Below are 14,937 nucleotides of genomic sequence, written 5' to 3' on the forward strand. Positions count from 1 at the left end.
CCACGGAACGTAATATGTATTTCTGTCTAGCAATGTGTGGTGTGATGGTTTAAACTCCTGAGCTTGATTGTAAGCTATAGATGATTCATGATGGCTATGTATGTCTATTTCAGTGCCGTTTCACTTGTCTGCTATATATACTGTTACAGTTATTTTATATTATACTGTTATTTTATATATAAAGAGTAACATGACTCTGGAATAATAAGCATTAACGAGATGTTACGAACGAAATGTATGTGATACTGAATTTATTGTGAATATAAAAAAATGAGACATTGGGCCTGCTTTAAATTGATTTAAGCTTTATGTCAACGGAATGTCTTATAATTCCCAAGTTTCTTAGTGTATTTTACAGTAAAAGTGTAGAAGTAAAAGTGCTCCATGGAACATTACATTACATTATATTTTGAATCTGTGTTAAACTACTTAAGAGCTAAATATTTCAGACGTGCACATGCAAAGGATTTTGGATGAGACGTACATATATCATGTTGTCTACATTATTAGCCTGGAGCAAACATCTACCTTTCCTTTGTTACCATCTGTGAACTAGTTTGATCTTTAGCTATATTAAAAGCTTTGCATTTTTTGGGGTTCAATCATAAATGATTTAGCTATTATGTCATTGGTTATGTGTGTGTTTACAGGAGGAGCAGGATATTAAAGCACTGCAGATGAAAAACAGAAAGTTGGGAGAGGCCTTGGACCAAAGACAGGTACGTGTATCCATACGGTAATACGCAAAAATGTGATCACTTTTAACGTGATCCTAGATCAGTTAGTCATGTGTATTCTGTCTTTCTGTTTTTAGGTTATAGAAGATGAATTGAGGGAACGAGTGGAAAGGCTTGAGACTCGCCAGGCTACCGATGATGCTAGCTTACTCATCCTTAACAGATACTGGAACCAGGTAAGTTCACCTGCAGGCTGCAAATAGAACTTTATACCTTGGCTTTTATTCAGTTGACGAGCGTCTCCTTGTTCCATATGCATGAGTCTTGACTTGCCAAGCGAACTGACATATTGTATGAAAGAACGATGATCTGCTGCCCTGAATTTTTGAAGACATTTGGAAAGATTCTGAAATTTAGGACGAACCTGTGTTCCTGAGGAATAATAATAATCCAGGACAAAAATAGATCAATTTGCACAGCATACATGACATCTTTATATGCTTGAATGCTTACATATTCAATGCCGGTTAATGTTGTGTAGATCTTGTAGTGGTGCTCATACTAAGGCATATATAACTGAGAGAGATATAACTCTGACAAAGATCATGCAAAATGGTTTAGGCTTTGCTATAAAGCTCCTTAATGAAAATACAATTAAATAGGAACATTATACTTTCAGATATATTTGTATAATTGTTGCACATGCAGCCCGGGTTAAAAAAAACCCAATGGAGTCTGTTTTATGTTTTTGTTTCTTTTTGGACATTTATTTTATTGCCATTATTGTTTTAGGCTCATTACATAAAATATCATGTTTGTTACTTTGGACCCCATTCATCTTTCTCACACGTCTGCTTGTAGATTGACGAAAACATGAGGTTGATCGCTCGCCGCTACGACCAGTCAGGAAGTCAGCCAGTGGACAGCCAACCTGGTGAGGGGCGGAGCCTAAAGCCAGGGACACCAGAGCCGGATGGAGATTCTAATCAGGAGAGAGCAAAGGACAGAGGTAAGTGATGCTCCAAAATGTTCACTGGTATTCATGATACCGGCATCGTTGGACACGGGCCACGTTGTAAACGTGTAACTTTAATCTTTCAGGTCCACAAGGAGAGGGAACCAGCTCGTTTCTTGCCATGTTGGCCAGTAGTAGCAGTGAGGAAATGGAGGCAGAGCTAAAGGAGAGGGTGGAGTCCAGCTGTAAACAGGCCAGTTGTGTGATCGAGATCTGTGAGAGCTTAAAGATCACCGTAGATCAACTTAAGAAGGACCTTAGTGCTGACTCAGGTGAGAGGGGAATTGTAGGATTGCTCATATTAGTGTACCGTACAACGGTCTGTAATGTATTTATAAAAGTGACTGTGTGTGTGTTTATGGTGACAACTACACTCCTTCTGACTGTGTGTGTGTTTATAGTGACAACTACATTCCTTCTGACTGTGTGTGTGTTTATAGTGACAACTACATTCCTTCTGACTGTGTGTGTGTTTATGGCGACAACTATACTCCTTCTGACTGTGTGTGTGTTTATGGCGACAACTACATTCCTTCTGACTGTGTGTGTGTTTATGTTGACAACTATACTCCTTCTGACTGTGTGTGTGTTTATGGCGACAACTAAACATTTACTTGTGCGTTCTTGAAAACTACAGATGGTAAACTCTTGGAAATCGCTGCTCGCCTCAACACCTTACTGGCCAACGAGAACGAACGTCTCCGTCAGCTGACAGATGACCTCAAACTAAAACATAGTCATATGACCAGTGAGGTGAGCATTTTAACGAGCTAGAAATTTCTGGCGCTCGTGTTAGTCCTTTCCTGATTCAGCATTAAAAACATTTAATTTTACTACAGAGCCTGTTTTTAATCTTTTGATTTGACACGTTCATGATAAATAAAAGGTACGATTTTGCTCATCTGCATGTGTGGATACGTTTCAGTCTCGATCCCTGGCACGTGCTGCTAGTCGTGCCGATAACAGAATAAGCGAACTGCAGGTGTCGATAGAGGAACTGCAGTGGGACACAGAGAAGATCCGTCGCAGGGAAAACCGTCTCAACACACATCTAGGGGAGGTGCTTGAGAGGGTGAGTGTGTGTCTATCTGGGGATTAAGTGTGTTGTATGTACCATGTTGCTGACGTATGTGTGTGTGTTTTTTTTTTTTTAATCAGCTAAATAGTAAAGGCTATAAAGTATGTGGTGAGGCCAGTAGTGTGTGTGGGACCATCACCATCAACAAGATAAAGGTACCTTATTTTATTTGATCTTATTTTAATTCATTTTGTCTATTTATTTGCCACTTATTTAATTATGCCCAAGGCATTTTTTGGTTGTGTTACAACCTGGAAACTGTGTTAATCTTTAGGATGATCTGTAAGTAGTGCTAATTATTATTAGTCTTTAACGTGGCTTTGATTTGTCTCCTTCTTGCTCAAGTTTGAGGAGATGAACAGTGAGCTGGAGGAGAACAGGGACTTAGCAGAGAACCGACTTAGCGAGCTGCAGAAACTACAGCAGGACCTGCAGACAGTTGTCCAGGAGAACAACAACATGAAGGTAAACATGGGTTCGGTCACAGCAGATAAACACAGGAGCCTTTTTTTCAGGGACAAAATAGTGTGTGAAGTGTGTGTCGCAGTTATCCGTGACAGTGTTACTGGGATAGTGGAACTTTTCCACCGTGCTTTTCTTGATGGTTGTGTGTATGTTTGTTTCTCTCAGATGGAGCTCACGTGCAGGGCGGAGGGGGTGGTGAGAGAGACAGCAGAGTATCGGTGTCTACAGTCTCAGTTCTCTGTGCTTTATAACGAATCTCTAGTACTGAAGGCCCAGCTGGATGAGACCAGAGCTCGGCTGAACACTACCAGAGCTGCTCGTCTTCGCCAGCTCGACCACATGGAGGTATTGGCGGTGTGCTCTGAGGAAGATTTATGGGATTATTAATGCCTGTCATGGGTTCAGCGGAGGCTTAATGCTAACATTTTTATCTACATTTTGTGTGTGTGCTCGTCAGAATGATGAAGTTTCTCTGCAGCGCAAAGTCCGTACCGAAGTGATTCAGCTGGAGGACACGCTGGCTCAGGTCCGCAAGGAGTACGAGATGCTGAGGATTGAGTTTGAGCAAACGCTCGCTGCCAACGAACAAGCAGGTACCACTCGTTTCATGTCACAAGGCTTGGCATGACATTTATCTGGCATGCCATGAAAAAAAAAGGTGTTTTTGTAAGGGTTTATTATTCTCTTTGTGTTTTTCTTTCTCCACAAGGCCCAATAAATCGTGAGATGCGCCACCTTATCAGCACGTTACAGACACATAACCAGCAGATGAAGGGAGAGGTGGTCAAATTCAAGCTCAGACTTCGAGAGGCCCAGCAAGAGCTGAACCAGGTTAGAGAAATCTGCAGTCAGGAGAAAGCATAGTGTTTTCTCACACATATTTCACCCAATAGTAAGGATTAATAAAAGGTGAAATTAAACAAAAGCGTAATAGAGGCAGCAAATTAAAAAAGCACCCGAAGACTTGGGTTTGGTCTTATTCAGAACCTCTACTTGATACCCAACATACCTAGTCCTTTAATCTGTGAGAAACCCTCAACAATCATGTACTTGTATTATAAAGAAATGTGAATATCACATTCAGGTCTTTGTTTGTCATAGCTACGTGCCGCAAAGGGTAACCCGGCCGTACAATCACAATCAAGCACAGAGATGGAAATAAAAGAAGAACCTGCGTCTGTGTTAACGTCCGCCACGTCTGACATCTCGATGAAATCAGGGTCAGATAACGATTCAGCAACCCCCTCTACCACTGGTAATGCGTTTTTATTGTAATTGTCATTTGCCATACAGAAAAAAGTGTGTAATTAAAATTCATAACTGATCCTTAGAGATAAGAAATGACTTTTGATGGATTTGTCACTATTGGGGTTAATTTCTGTCTTTTTTTTTTATTCCAGGAGTGTCGGTTAAGACTGAGCCAGGAAGTGAATCTGAAAGCACAGTGAAAGAAGAAGAGAAGGAGAAAGACAAGGAAAAAGAGAAGGATGAGAAGAAAGAGAAAGATCAGAAAGACAGAGACAGGGTAACTCGTGTGAGCGTAAAGGAGGAAAAGGAGAAAGCGGGTACTAGTAGCAGTCAATCAGACGACACACCGAATGAACGCTGCGCTGCGATCGGAGGGCCAAAGAGAAAAGAAGTGGAGCAACTGAAAATTGTCCGAGTGGATCTCAAGTAAGTTGCTCTGATAAGCTTATTGACTGCTAAAATGCGACTGCGATTCTAAATCCAGTTTGGTGGTGTTTACTTGTTAAACTATGTAGGAAGGCCCAGGAGTCTCAGAGAGAGATGAAACTCTTACTGGACATGTATCGCTCTGCCCCAAAAGAACAGAGGGACAAAGTGCAACTGATGGCTGCAGAGAAAAAGCTGAAATCTGAGGTACACCCAGAAAATCTCTCACAGACACAAATCCCTATAGATTTATTATCGTAGGTTGTAACTGGAGATTACGTGTGCGCGTATGTGTCAGGCAGAGGAACTACGTCAACGCCTGCGGGATCTGGAGGAGCGGGAGAGGAGGGAAGGGAAGAAGATGGCTGACGAGGAAGCTTTAAGAAAGATCCGCTTAGTAGAGGAACAGATCGACGTCCTCAACAAGAAACTCTCCCTTGCCAAGCAGGTGTGTGGGTAATAATCGTCAAGTGCAGATGTACAGTAACAGAATCCAAGCACTGTGTGTAATTAACAGTTAAATGATCTAAAGAAATGTGTTAAAGATTTCCATTAGACAATTGGTCAATGATCCAAATCATGGCAGGAAAAATACAGTGAGGGGATAATGTTTTTGTTCCTTTGCTGATTTTTGTATGTTTGTCCACTGACAAAGAAATGATCAGTCTGTAATTGTAATGGGAAAATCCTGAGCCGTGTGCAAAACCTGTAAGAAATGTCTGACCTCTGTGACCCAACAAGGGTTTTGACTTAGTCACGTTTTGCGAAGAGGTAAAATATTAATTTCACTCATTTAAATGCAAATCTTTTAATAATAATAACATAATAATTATAATAATAAATAAGATAATTATATGATAATAATAATAGTAATAATAATAATAAATATATTATAATAAATAGCTTTTTTGAAGTGTTTTTTTTTTTTTTTTTAAGGATTTTTTGTTGTTGTTGTTATTCTGTCTCTTACTGTTAAAATAAACCTACAATGAAAATGATATACTGATTGTGATTAGCACTGTTAATAACAGCTGGTGTAATGTGTGTTTTGCTCAGGAGGAGGACGCGTTGCTGAGTGAGATGGACGTCACCGGACAGGCCTTTGAGGACATGCAGGAACAGAACATTCGCTTGATGCAGCAGCTCCGTGAGAAGGACGATGCTAACTTCAAGCTAATGAGCGAGCGCATTAAATCCAACCAGATTCACAAGCTTCTGAAAGAAGAAAAAGAAGAGCTGGCTGATCAGTTGCTCACACTGAAAACACAGGTGAGTGAATCTGGGAACAGTACCGGGTTTCCGCTGATGATGACATAATGGGTTTTATTAATGAAGATCTCACTCTGCCTCTCAGGTGGACGCTCAGCTGCAGGTTGTGAGGAAACTGGAAGAGAAAGAGCGCCTCCTGCAGGGTACTATTAGTGCTGCAGAGAGAGAGCTGTCTCTGCGCACACAAGCCCTGGACATGAACAAACGAAAGGTACAATCATCACTGTGTGTGTGAGAGAGAGACTGCACAAGAGCGTTATGCAGACCTTTTTTGTGTTTAACATTTTTCTATTACACAAAAACACCAACATAAATGATGTACACAGTTTTAAGATAAACATCATGTAAATGCTTGTGTACCCAGGCCCAAGAGTCTGCACTGCTATCGGAGGAGATGCGTTCTCAGCTGGAAGAAGTGCAGCAGAGACTGAAAGATGTTCGTGAGGAGGTGATCGAGAACAGCATCTCCAGAGAGAAAGAGTCCTTCAATGCTCGCCGTGCACAGGTACACATACACATGCATTGGTTTAACAGCCATTTAGAACTAGGCAGCGATGTCATAATCATCGATCTACTGCAATAGACCAAAGTCAGTCATAGTAATATAAATGGATGCTTGTTATTAATGGATGCGGTTATTTTTGTTTCATTAGGAGGACATATCTAAATTGCGCAGGAAGATTGAGAACGTCAAGAAACCTGCTGAGAGCACCCGCAATGGTGATGAGATACTTAATGCGGAAATTAACGAATACAAGGTAAGGAATAGGAGTGGAAATGTTTAGTTGGATTGAATTGCAGCTGTTGTGACCGGAGCTGCGCTTCTTTAGCACGGCTACAGCTAACGAGAGATAACGAACGTGTCTTGTCCTTGCAGGCCCGGTTGACATGTCCATGCTGCAACTCTCGTGTAAAGGATGCCGTGCTGACAAAGTGCTTCCATGTATTCTGCTTCGAGTGCGTGAAGACGCGTTACGATACACGTCAGAGGAAGTGCCCAAAGTGCAACGCTGCCTTTGGTGCCAACGATTTTCACCGAATCTACATCGGATAGGCTGGCGACCGAATGGTCCGTCGTGCCCGCGACTTATCCGAGCTGATCGTTAGATGTAGATGGATTTGCTGTGAAGTGCTCTGTTGTCTGTTAACTCCAGCCACCATCAGCTGAAACTCCACATTCCTCCATATTTCCTTGGTTAGCAGTTGACTCTGAAGCCAGCTATTTAAGTTTAAAAAGGACAGACCTGGCATGGTATCTCTCACCTGTCACGACCGATCAGCTCGGACCCGAGCTGCTGCTTGTATTCTGGAAGCTTGCTCTCCATTCCACTTCAGTCGAATTTGCTCCACCACAATAATGACATCAGTGATAAGCTAGAGACGTCCTTTGAGAAAGAACTGCCTGATGATCTGCAGTCTTCTAGACTGATAATTGGTGTTGTTTTTTGTACTTTTTTTTTTATTTTGAAAACTGCCTAGTTATGATGGCTGATCATTTGCAATTCATTAAATTGCTGTTCAACTGTGCATATGATTCATTGGGTTATTCTTTCATTTAATACAGTATGTACTTCATACGTTTATCCTTCATTTCTTTCAAGGGTCTAATTCTCTCTCTCTCTCTCTCTCTCTCTCTCTCTCTCTCTCTCTCTGACTCTTATTCTCTCTGAACTCTTTCTCTCTCTGACTCTCTCTCTTTCTCTGACTCTCACTCTCTGACTAACTCTCTCTCCCTCCCTCTCTCTCTCCCTCTCTCTGACTCTCTCTCTCTCTCCCCTCTCTCTCCTGGGGGATCTGAGGTCTATCTCAGGAACAATAAGTTTGAGATGAGATACCAGTCTATTAAAGCGTACTACACACACCCATCTGTAATTTAGAGGCCAATCAGCCTAAACACATATTTTTGGGAGATGGGAGGAAAAATCTGAAAGAAACACACAATGATATGCTAAAGAATTATACTCCTCTCAAACCGTAGACCTCCTTATTCACGTTTGCTTGTGCACACGCACAAGTGACTGCTCTATGTCCAAATGCTCCTGCTTTTCTTGCCATTCATTTATTTGCTGTGGTCCAGCTTTCACAGTTGAATCCACCACTTCATCTTCTGACACATATGTCCAAGGGTTTGTAGATACCTGACAATCCCAACCAGAATTCTGCACATTCTCTTCCAGATTTAGAAAAAGGCTTTTCACTAGATCTTGTACCAGGGTTGTGGGCATTTGCAAATCTACCTTTGGAGGTTTTTATGCTGACCAAACACATAAATGTGATGTCGGGTGTCCACGTTTTTCTGGCCCTATAGTATAGTTCTTGTTCAGCTGTTGTTATCATACAGTTTCTCTCTCATCTAGTATAAGCCAAGACACCATCCACATCTCAGACGGCATCCAAAGATTGAGAATCCGATGCCTTACTGTTCTGTTGAGCTTGTGTCTCTCTCTCTCTCTCTCTCTCTCCCTCCCCTGGGAGACATCAGATGTAGATGGATTTGGGACATGGTGAGGTAAATTATTGTCACAAGCTGTTACAAGCAGCAGTTCAGGAAAACCATGCTTTAAATTAGAGTGTGTTTTTCTCCTTGCTCTCTTGTCCCTCTCTTGTCCTCATCACTCCCTCCCACTGGAAAGTAAACGGGTTTAACCTGCATTACGTGCACACTTGCCAAAAGGTGAGAGAAGCACAACTAGAATTCACTAAGCCACTAAGACTTGAATGCATATTTTTCTATCCTGTTTTTTGTTTCTGTTCATATAACAAAAGAAAAAGTTGCATTTTGCCTATAATTTGCTGTGAGGCTTTCTGTATCGATCTTTAATTGCAACACTTTAAAAACAGTAAAAATAATGCAATGCCAGCTGATTAGCATGGACGCATCGGAATACGATACGATTTTCTGCTGTTTTATTTTTTTCAGTGAAACCTGAACACGCTCCTACATGCATTCTGCATCTCTGAAATAGATCGTCTCCCTTGTCATCTGGATTTATTTTGGAAGTGCTGATTTATGACACTTGAAGCCTGACGGTCGGGTTTGCGGTTAGATGACGTTACAGAGTCTTGCTATTTCGGAAGTCGAGTTTCAGTCGCTTTTATTGTTTGGTTCTGTTTGTACAAGAGACTTTGTTTAAAGATGATTTCCTGTGCGGGTCAAACTGAGAGGGCAGTCTGGCTGAAGTTGCTTGGTGTTGGGCTGATCGTGCTCACAGGGCTGACAGTGAAGTGTGAAGGGGGAAAGCTGCCAGGACAGGACACAGACAGATTCTGCTACAGACTGACGGATGTGGTGGAGATTCTACGCCGCCATGTGGACTCGATAATCGGAGCCCACACAACCACAAAATGTTTGACTGTAAGTACATTTTATTCTTGAAATGGGTAAGATTATAATATATCTTTTCATTCTTTCATATTTCATTCTTTCTTTCTTTCTTTCTTTCTTTCTTTCTTTCTTTCCATTTATTAGTCTTTTGCCAACTCTCATTGAAAGCAAAAGCTGCATTTGACTTAAGGGTGTAACCCGAGTTCCGACTAGGAAAAAACCAAAAGAAAATGTCCCTTCAACTTAGATTTCCTTTTCAGGAACATGTGACTGAACAATGTCTCATGACTTTGGTTTACCAAGTGACATCAAATCCACGTCTCTTATAGAGAGGGGCATAGAAGCCTTTATTATCGCCACATACAGTATACATTACAGCACAGTGGAATTCCTTTCTTCACATACCCCAACTGAGGAGGTTGGGGTCAGAGTGCAGGGGCAGCTATGATACAGCACCCCTGGAGCAGGCTGGGTTGAGGGCCTTGCTCAAGGGCCCAGCAGTGGCAGCTTGGCTGTGCTGGGCCTTGAGCCCAGATCCTCCAATCAACAACCCAGAGCCTTAACCAGTTGAGCCACCACTGCCCAAGATAAATTTAATAACTTTGCTAATGACAGGCTGCAATGTTTCCACCACTGGTACCATGATATTTAGGTGGTGCAAAGCAATGACATTGGCATGGTAGATTTATTGTAGAACTATAGTTGCACTGATAATAAATGTATTGTAATTTATTGCGATATCAAGTGTCCTGGTCTTCCTTTTGTGCCACAATCCTTGTCTATGGAAAAAAAACAACAATGTAACTAATCAGTATGAGGTTAAACATGTTAAAACATCTGGTGGCTTTTGTGCACTGTGTCCTTATTGTGTAGTATGCAATCAGCTGACCTTGTAGTAGGAGCACTAAAATGTGTGTGTGTGTTGCCAAGTGCTTGTTTGTGATATGAATGTGAAGCTATCATTGTATCATGTCTGCACACAAGGATCTTTCTTAGACAGCTTATTGCTTTCTGTTCAGGTTTAATACACTTTAAACACAGTGACCGTGTGCTGCTGGTTTAGCAAGTTCACCTGCATTGTATCTACAAGAATCCATGTATCACATGTATCAATAGCATTGCTGACGGATTTAAACACTGTGTATTAGCCTTCGTGGCCTTCTTATGAGACACTCACTTTCTGCAGATGTACAGTTACAGAGTATAGCTCATCGACTTCTGTGTACAGAGATTGTCCACTTTTACTTTCAAACCCAGCAATTTATATACTATTAGCTGTATATGCAATCCTGTAGTGACACTGAGGCCTTTATAACTCCTTTATGCCTACTATGTATGCACAGGTGCAGTGCTGTTATTGGTCTATGGATGAAAGGAAGAGACTAGCCTGGAAAGATGAGTTAGGGTGTACCTAATAAAATGACAAAAAAGTATAAGCATGTATATTTGGATTTAATTGACAATTCTCAGTCAGTACCACCATATTTTTTTGGAGAATGGAGGAAACCAGAGAACCTGGAGGAAATCTATAACATGGAAACAGGGCAATTTTGAGCTCAGGGTTAAACAATAAGCTTTGAGGTAATATTCTATAATAATTTTTTAATGAAACATTAAATATTAAAAAAAATAAAAAATGAAACAGCCATGATAGTCCTTATTCACAAATTTATACTGAAAGTAGAAGGATGTTGTGATCTGTGTACTGTGTACATTAGCCTTGCAGTTTCAGTCCAAAACTAAGCAATCAAACAACCTGATTGGATCTAGATTCTAATAATCTACACAACACATTCAAACCCTGATGCTTTTCTCATCTCCTCTGAATGCTCATTATGTGGAAAGCAGGGTTCTGGTTAATGATCACTGAAGTACTGCAGCTCTGCTCCTGTTATCTGTGTAAATAAATAAAGATCGTTTCATTCTCATTCACACTAGTTCTGTTCCGCCATGCTGTCAGATCTGATCTCAGAGGATTTCTGACGCCTCCTACAAGCGCTCGCTGACTTACACTCCCACTTTTTTCTGTTTCTGGTAGTTCTTGGATATAGTACTGCAGTTTGTAGCAGAAGGTGCTGCTGGTGGCCTCAACGTCATCGCTGTTTATGTGGCTGAGATTCTGCGTGCCACTGGAATGGGTGGTGAGTGGTTTTGCTTGTTCAATAAGATAAAAACGTTTGGTTGAAGATAAGGATTCAAAGGTTTCTTGTGTAGAAAGAAACGATTCACAGACAGACACGCACACACACACACACACACACACACACACACACGTATATATACAGTATATAAGTGAATACAGTTCACGTCACTGAATGTGAATCAAATGCAGTCCACACACACCCAGGAAGGTTCAGAGTACATACTTGTGTAAGAAAGTACTAATGTAATCTCATTGTAAGAAAGTGAGAGAGAAAGCATGAATGTAGAGAGGAGAATGCTGTCCACTTAATACTGGCGAATAAACTGGATAAACTTAAATACTTTTTTTTCCTGAGGCATCCAGAGATCTACCAGCTACACTTAGATTATGCGATACTAAAAAGGAGATGTGAACTCCATGTGATCTTTTGCATCTATATAACATTTGTTTGACTGTATATTTATAATCACACCCTCCAGTGTCACCCATATGAGGATGGGTTCCCCTTGAGCCTGGTTCCTCTCAAGGTTTCTTCCTTTACCATCTAAGGGTTAGAGTTTTTCCTTGCCCCTCCTGCCTGAGTCACCTCAGACTTGCTCATTGGGGATAAATACATACACATTGTGAACTAAATCTCCAAAACACACCCATAAAGATTCTCACATTAAAATGCTCTTATTTTATACACGTTTTTTTTTCAACAGTTATTTAGATATCTGAACTCTGCGTAATTATGTACACTGTACATCACTAAGACTTAGGAGAAGTCGTGGCCTAATGGTTAGAGAGTTTGACTCCTAACTGTAAGGTTGTGGGTTCGAGTCTCAGGCCGGCAATACCACGACTGAGGTGTCCTTGAGCAAGGCACCGAACCCCCAACTGCTCCCCGGGGATTGCCGCAGCATAAAATGGCTGCTCACTGCTCCGGGTGTGTGTTCACGGTGTGTGTGTGTTCACGGCAGTGTGTGTATGTGCACTTTGGATGGGTTAAATGCAGACAAAGAATTCTGAGTATGGGTCACATGTATATGCTGTCACGCTGTATGTCATGTCACTTGTTGTTACAAAGAACAGAACAATCAACAGATACACAATAAAAATACACAAATAGGAAGGTCAGAAGTCAGAACAGATGAGTAGCATCCAAAGATTTAACCAGATGGATGCATTCATCAATAGAGACGTCAAAGCACTTTTGTATGTCGCTCTGTATAAAGACCTCTGGAGAATGCTGTAGATGTAAATGTCATTTAAATTTAGAATGTAACATGATAATACAGATAAGCCAAAAGGAAATGATAATAAAATCAGTAGATGTAATTCTGTGTAAAAATATGACATTTGTGGTAATTAAGAGCAGTAAGAATGGAGTAAGTGTGATATCTGCAATCATCTAGTATTTATCTTAACAATAATTCAGGAATCTAAATGATTCGCCTCTTGAGTACTTGAATCCTTGAATCTTGTAAGCAGCAGAAATTCTATAATCATCTCAAAACCAGTTTAAAGCAGAGATATGAAATATTTGATTTAGGTTTTTTCTACTCTTTTGGATTCTCCAGATCCTATATCCATCCCTCACTTCACCCCTGCGGGCATAGCCGGTGCAGCGAAGTGGCTGTTACTGGCGGTGATTAGCTACTTGCTGCTGTGCGCCGTGTTGCGTTTAGCTGTGACGTTGTTACGGCAGGGATTCTGGATGCTGAAGGTCATCGTGGTCGTGTGGATCTTCGTTCGGATCATCAGTGATCCCAAAGCTTCCTCTGACACCACGGTTGCGCGTTTGTTCCTGCTAGTGATGTGCACGGCTGTGTGGAGCGTCGCCACTACGATGAAGAGCGGGACAGTCCAGACCGGCCTGGAGAGTCGACTGACGAACCTGGAGGCCAGAGTGGCAGCGATGGAGAAGAGAAAAACAGAGTGATGAGAAATTAAATAAAGGGATGTGCTTAGAGGAGATGGAGAGCGATGGAAGAAAGGAGAAGAGAACTAAATAGACATTATAAGATAATATACAAGAATAAATAGATTTCTGGGGTTACTTTTTAAAATCTATGTAATTTTCTGCTTGGTTTTGTCAACAACTGAAAATGTTTTTTGTTCATGTATTTTAAAGGTGCTTCCTTAACTAAAATTTACAAACTCACAAACTCTTCACAGGTTTGCATTTATAAGTGTCTACACTGGATTGTGTAATGCGGTGTGCAATCACGAAAAACTAAGGTTTTTCAGCTCGGTAGAAAGACAACATGATTTCTACTTTAAGCATAGATCTGAAAGAAGCTGTGATGTCATCGTAAAGTATTTGTTATTGTGTCATTGGGATTATTATGGAATGGAAAAAACCCCAAAATAAACTGAGAATAAATAATTTTAGTACATGCTGTTATAGGAAAATAATCATTCATTCATTTTCTACCGCTTATCCGAACTACATGGGTCACGGGGAGCTTGTGCCTATCTCAGGCATCATCGGGCATCAAGGCAGGACGGAGTGCCAACCCATCGCAGGGCACACACACACACTCTCATTCACTCACACACACACTACGGACAATTTTCCAGAGATGCCAATCAACCTACCATGCATGTCTTTGGACCGGGGGAGGAAACCGGAGTACCCGGAGGAAACCCCCAAGGCACGGGGAGAACATGCAAACTCCACACACACAAGGCGGAGGCGGGAATCGAACCCCCAACCCTGGAGGTGTGAGCCCCACTCAACAACAGTGTGATGTAATATGAAGTGGAGGCCAGTTCAGTTTAATTTGCGTTACTTTCTGTGACGTTCGTTGCAGCAATCAAAAACTGTCATCCTTGTACCAGCCTTTTTCTTTTGCTCTTGAAATGAAGAAAACAAGAATGCAGCTTATTACAGACAAACCACAACATTGTCTGTCATGAAGCTTCTCATGTCAAAAAACATTAGAGCTTTTCCTCTTCCTGTTAACCAGTAATGATACTGGAGACTTCTTTCAACAGTAAACTTTTCCTCACAGACTTTTTTGTAGATCTTCTGCAATATTTTTAAGTGAAGGTTCTTACTGAAGAATTTATAATGTACGTATATCACAGCAAGTGAGTTAATATAAACCTGCGATTTGTCTACTGACCAAAATATAGTGGTGTAAAAATAATCAACACTTTCTGACCAATCAGATTCAAGAATTCAACAATGAGTTGATATATAAAAAAAAATATTTTAAATTATACATAAATGTTGGACTTTGTATTATTATTATTATTATTATTATTATTATTATTTCAATGTCCATTTACAGAGAAATTATA

At 40.9% G+C, this 14,937-nt stretch overlaps 2 protein-coding genes across 3 annotated transcripts in view; both read left to right on the plus strand.

The window, feature by feature from the left end:
* The window catches only part of rnf20 (ring finger protein 20, E3 ubiquitin protein ligase), a 10,409-nt gene extending 2,704 nt beyond the window's left edge, over positions 1–7,705 (plus strand). The window contains exons 3-22 of one of the 2 annotated variants that reach the window (XM_027154744.2): positions 651–719; positions 815–913; positions 1,539–1,686; positions 1,779–1,964; positions 2,330–2,445; positions 2,618–2,764; positions 2,851–2,925; positions 3,116–3,235; positions 3,401–3,580; positions 3,693–3,828; positions 3,945–4,066; positions 4,337–4,490; positions 4,636–4,909; positions 4,999–5,116; positions 5,208–5,357; positions 5,966–6,178; positions 6,264–6,389; positions 6,543–6,683; positions 6,832–6,936; positions 7,056–7,705. In XM_027154744.2, the coding sequence (XP_027010545.1) occupies positions 651–719; positions 815–913; positions 1,539–1,686; positions 1,779–1,964; positions 2,330–2,445; positions 2,618–2,764; positions 2,851–2,925; positions 3,116–3,235; positions 3,401–3,580; positions 3,693–3,828; positions 3,945–4,066; positions 4,337–4,490; positions 4,636–4,909; positions 4,999–5,116; positions 5,208–5,357; positions 5,966–6,178; positions 6,264–6,389; positions 6,543–6,683; positions 6,832–6,936; positions 7,056–7,232 (2,856 nt within the window). In that variant the 3' untranslated portion in view covers positions 7,233–7,705. The remainder of the gene's footprint in view (positions 1–650; positions 720–814; positions 914–1,538; positions 1,687–1,778; positions 1,965–2,329; positions 2,446–2,617; positions 2,765–2,850; positions 2,926–3,115; positions 3,236–3,400; positions 3,581–3,692; positions 3,829–3,944; positions 4,067–4,336; positions 4,491–4,635; positions 4,910–4,998; positions 5,117–5,207; positions 5,358–5,965; positions 6,179–6,263; positions 6,390–6,542; positions 6,684–6,831; positions 6,937–7,055) is intronic. The other variant, XM_027154745.2, reaches the window with a different exon arrangement.
* Positions 7,706–8,847: 1,142 nt separating this feature from the next.
* si:dkey-74k8.3 lies at positions 8,848–14,027 on the plus strand. Its single transcript, XM_027154548.2, has 3 exons — positions 8,848–9,533; positions 11,542–11,644; positions 13,209–14,027. Exons 1-3 carry the CDS (start codon positions 9,315–9,317, stop codon positions 13,568–13,570), a joined length of 684 nt encoding a protein of 227 aa, XP_027010349.1. The 5' UTR covers positions 8,848–9,314; the 3' UTR covers positions 13,571–14,027.
* Positions 14,028–14,937: the final 910 nt, after the last annotated feature.

The sequence above is a fragment of the Tachysurus fulvidraco genome, chromosome 17, assembly GCF_022655615.1.
Source record: "Tachysurus fulvidraco isolate hzauxx_2018 chromosome 17, HZAU_PFXX_2.0, whole genome shotgun sequence".
Classification (NCBI taxonomy): domain Eukaryota; kingdom Metazoa; phylum Chordata; class Actinopteri; order Siluriformes; family Bagridae; genus Tachysurus; species Tachysurus fulvidraco.

Bases quoted from the DNA above. Each gene is read 5' to 3' on its own strand.
- si:dkey-74k8.3 (XM_027154548.2), top strand. From the start codon at position 9,315: ATGATTTCCTGTGCGGGTCAAACTGAGAGGGCAGTCTGGCTGAAGTTG. The intron at 9,534-11,541 runs GTAAGTACATTT...TGTTTCTGGTAG, and splicing joins CAACCACAAAATGTTTGACT to TTCTTGGATATAGTACTGCA. The intron at 11,645-13,208 runs GTGAGTGGTTTT...TGGATTCTCCAG, and splicing joins GCGTGCCACTGGAATGGGTG to ATCCTATATCCATCCCTCAC.